This window comes from Lupinus angustifolius, chromosome LG02 (genome assembly GCF_001865875.1).
Source record: "Lupinus angustifolius cultivar Tanjil chromosome LG02, LupAngTanjil_v1.0, whole genome shotgun sequence".
Lineage (NCBI taxonomy): Eukaryota > Viridiplantae > Streptophyta > Magnoliopsida > Fabales > Fabaceae > Lupinus > Lupinus angustifolius.
In genome coordinates this window covers 12,830,371-12,834,734 of record NC_032010.1, presented here as the reverse complement: position 1 = coordinate 12,834,734, position 4,364 = coordinate 12,830,371, and the positions used below count along the sequence as shown (strand labels likewise).

Below are 4,364 nucleotides of genomic sequence, written 5' to 3'. Positions count from 1 at the left end.
AGAGTAAATTACACTGACATCTCTTACGTTTTAGTGAAATTACACAAATCATCCCTCACTTTTTTACACATACACAAACCCCCAAATTTTTTATACTTTCGTTATACTGACCACCTTTGCATGAGAAATAAGTGTGATTTTTTGAACAAAAAATGTTATAAATGCAATTAAGTTAAACAAAACATGATATACTATGGAGACAAGTCCAAATAATATATGAGTCGATACCTTTTTATTATTTTTGGTTCGTTACGATATAATATAAGAGCGATTTAAACAATATCTCCTTAGAATTGTTATGCATTTTGTAACAAAATAATAAAGACATTGATTTGTATATTATTTGGATGTTTCCTCACAATATACCATGTTTTGTTTAACTTAATTACGTTTATCGCATTTTCTGTTTAAAAGATTACACTTATTTCTCATGCAAGGGTGATCAGTGTAATGAAAGTATAAAAACTAGAGGAAGTGGTTTGTGTAGGTGTAAAAAAGTGAGGGGTAGTTTGTATAATTTCAGTAAACTCAGGGAGTGTCAGTGTAATTAACTCTAACAAGTATTACTTCACGTGCTACAGTAGCTTGTGATTGATTAAAAAATTATATTTAAATTAAAATTTTAATAATTAATTATTTTTTTGACCAATAACAAGTGATAACATATTGAATAGTACACTTTTATGAGACAAGTAGATGTCTATCCAATAATATTATTGCATAGATCTTACACGCTAATTTAATATGATATCTTATGATTTAATGTATCACACCTAATAAGTCACGTAACCCAACATAATGGAAAACCTTTGAAGAAAGAAGATGAACGTGGATCTGGAATCATTGGCAGAAGCCACATCAGGGGCCATAGGATCATTACTAAGCACAACAATTCTGTACCCTCTCGATATATGCAAGACCAAGTACCAAGCTGAAGCTCGTTCCCATGGTCACCAAAAATACAAGTACTTCTCTCACCCTTCATTCAAAATTCACTTTTTTATTCTCTTTTATTCATTGATCTTCAATTCCCTTCACCTTTTTGTTTCTGGGTTTGCTTTATTCAAAGGTTCTTAATTGGTATCGGCTCCTAGATGCATGTTTCTGCAGGCTTTTCCTTTAAAAAACGTTTTTTTCTTAGTTCTAAAAAACATTCACTCATATATGCTTGTTTGGTTGAATAAAATTCACTTAATATTAGATTGGAATATTCTAGTAGGTTCAGAAGTGTGGAGTTGAATCAAATTAAAATATTGAAGGATTTTATTAAGAAAATTAGAAGTTGGGGACCAAGTTGATGAAAACTATGTTTTGCTATGAAGTAGGACCAATGAATGTTTTAATCGTTTGATTGTTTATTTTCCTTTTGATGTCTGTCACATTTTCTGCTTCTTGACATGAATTGAACATGTGAATGGACTGTATCAATAGTATCATTCTGTAGTTATGAATGTGAGGTAAGGTTTTATGAATGTGAGGGAGGAAAGGGAAATTTGTGCAGATGTGGGGGTTTGAAACTTTGAACCCATATGCTCACACTTAATGTCCTGCAGCTCTACCAACTGAGCCGACATACTTAATTTCATTCATTCTATTTGTTTTTATACTTTTTTTTTTCCAGAAATCTCTCTGATGTGTTATGGGAGGCCATATCTACTCGTCAGCTTCTTTCGCTTTACCAGGGCCTTGGAACAAAGAATCTTCAGTCGTTCATTTCACAGTTTGTCTACTTCTATGGCTACAGCTACTTTAAAAGACTGTATCTAGAGAAAAGTGGTTATAAGTCTATTGGAACCTCGGCAAATTTGGTAATTGCTGCTGCTGCTGGGGCTTGCACAGCTATTGCAACTCAGGTGAGGCAAGATTAACTATTTCAAGTTTTAACAATGCATTTTAAACCTTTCATTTATGATGTTTGGCTCTGGAGGCATTGATACAAAAAATGGTTGTACTGGTATTGCTGTTTTGGCTGGGGCAAAATTTTGATTTGAGTCTTTTTATTGTTTGATGTTATTTTGGATGATTCATATTTGGATTGCGGAACCAAAAGGAGAGGATCTAATGCCTCTCCAAAATAAAACATGTTTAATTATTTTATATCTAAAAGGCTACCAAACTGCCAATACTTAATTGACTTTGCATTCCATCGTCCACCATGCAAGGGTGAGCTAATATATTACAGGTGTCTGTTATACTTATTATCTATAACATTTTATTCTGCTTATATCCTTTGTCACGTGGAGTATGAGAGACAAAGTATTTCATCAATTTAACACAAGCATTTCATTGATTTTATAGCCCCTGGATACAGCCTCTTCAAGGATGCAGACAAGTGCCTTTGGAAAGTCTAAAGGGCTATTGAAAACCCTTACAGAAGGCAATTGGAGGGATGCATTTGATGGCCTTAGCATTTCCTTGCTGTTGACCTCAAACCCTGCAATTCAGGTCAGTTAAGCTGTGATTAAGTAATATTCAATGTGGAATGCTTGATCTGAGACCAACAGCTCTTAATTTGGAACTACCATCCGCTGCAGTATACAGTTTTTGATCAGCTGAAACATCGAGCGCTGAAGAATAAACCAAACAAAGATGGTAAAACCGTAACACCAGCATCCCTTTCTGCATTTATGGCCTTTCTTATAGGTGCAATTTCGAAGAGTATTGCTACTGTTATAACATATCCCGCTATCAGGTGTATAATTGCTCCTTCCAATTGTTTTTGACTTGTGAACTTAGTTTCTAGGACCCTTCCAATATATTTTTTTATGCATATAGGTGCAAGGTCATCACTCAAGCTGCAGACTCAGATGAAGCAACCTCTGAAACAAAGGTCAAATCACAGAAAACAGTGCCCGGAGTTCTCTACGGAATATGGAAAAGTGAGGGCATATTGGGATTTTTCAAAGGATTGCATGCACAAATCTTAAAAACTGTTTTGAGTTCAGCGCTACTTTTAATGATCAAGGAAAAGATCTCTGCCACTACTTGGGTGCTTATACTTGCAGTTAAAAGGTATCTTTTACTCCCAAGGGGTAAGATAAAAAACACATGATTTATAATAGCAGTTATTGGAGGAAGAAGCTTCAATGATTCAATCAATTTTGGATATGGATTTTGTTGGAGTGCACTGTATGCATTTTAACAGATACATCCATTTCTATAGAGCGGAGACGATGTTGTTTTTGCGGCTTGTCCTCTTCCCATGGTTTATCGATGTAGAATTAGTTCAAGAATTTCCAGAAAAAGAGCAAAGCAAAGAAGAAGGTCTTCTCAATAAATGTTGTTGGTTTTGATTTGTTATATTTCTTTTAAATAAACTCATGCATTACTTAGTTGTTGTTGGCTCTTGTATATGTTGTGGAATTCCCACATCAGAAGGGTGTTAGTTAAGAGTAGCTTAGGAACTTTATTAATAAGCACGAAAATGCTCACTTCAGTTTAAGAGCAATGAAGTTTGAGTTATTTTCCTAATTTTATGGTATGATAGATTTTTTAGAATCTTAATTTAGACATGAGGGTGATTGCTAGTGTGATACTTAACCCTTTCTACCTCAAGTTCTGTGTCATCCACACACGGGGACTTTATTAGATATGGAGAAGGATTGCAGACATATGTTGCACTGATGAGTTTCTTCTACTTGCATCTGCTTTTTTATCATTCTGTTTTATTTCTCTAGCTGTGTTATGTATGTCCAGGGTTTTAATAGCACCGCGACCGCTTCAGCAATATTCTTTCGCAATTTTCCACAATTGCAATAAACACAACACAATCGCAATTTAAAACACCATATGTCCTTGTCGATCTAATTTAAATGTGTTGTGGTGTTTTTTTATTATGATTGTTTGAAAGTGCACATATGAGAGATTTTCCCCCTCAAGTACAGTGCTGGTTTAGATATCCTTTTGAATCACATGTTTTCGTTCTATGCATTTGGGGTAGGGACTTGTGGGTTTCATAAGTTGTGCAAAACCAACGGTTTGTTAGGAAGGCCACAAACTGCGCATTGGGTTCCTCTGCGGTACTTGATAAAGAGGAGCTTTTATTTGTATATTATTTAATTTAAAAATTAATAAAAATCTAAATACTTGGATATTTTTTCTGCCATGTATCAACAAATCTATTGAGGACCGAGTGGATCTCAACTCACAAACTTGTTATTATCATGTATTCATATTTGATATTTACTTTAGCTTTGCTGAAATAAGGAAAATGCTAAACTGCAATATTTAGTTGCTTTATTTTCTGCAACTGAATGTAATAGGAAACCAAATCTAGATTTATTCACTGTATCGTAGGTATTATAATGTATTTATCTTCATTGCTATTAAGTAGGATTAATATCAGCCATATTGATGGTGATTTG

At 34.2% G+C, this 4,364-nt stretch overlaps 1 protein-coding gene across 1 annotated transcript; it reads left to right on the top strand.

Moving 5' to 3' along the window:
• On the top strand, nt 743-3,592 carry LOC109336112 (peroxisomal adenine nucleotide carrier 1). Its single transcript, XM_019572509.1, has 5 exons — nt 743-965; nt 1,622-1,853; nt 2,299-2,445; nt 2,535-2,692; nt 2,776-3,592. Exons 1-5 carry the CDS (start codon nt 823-825, stop codon nt 3,050-3,052), a joined length of 957 nt encoding a protein of 318 aa, XP_019428054.1. The 5' UTR covers nt 743-822; the 3' UTR covers nt 3,053-3,592.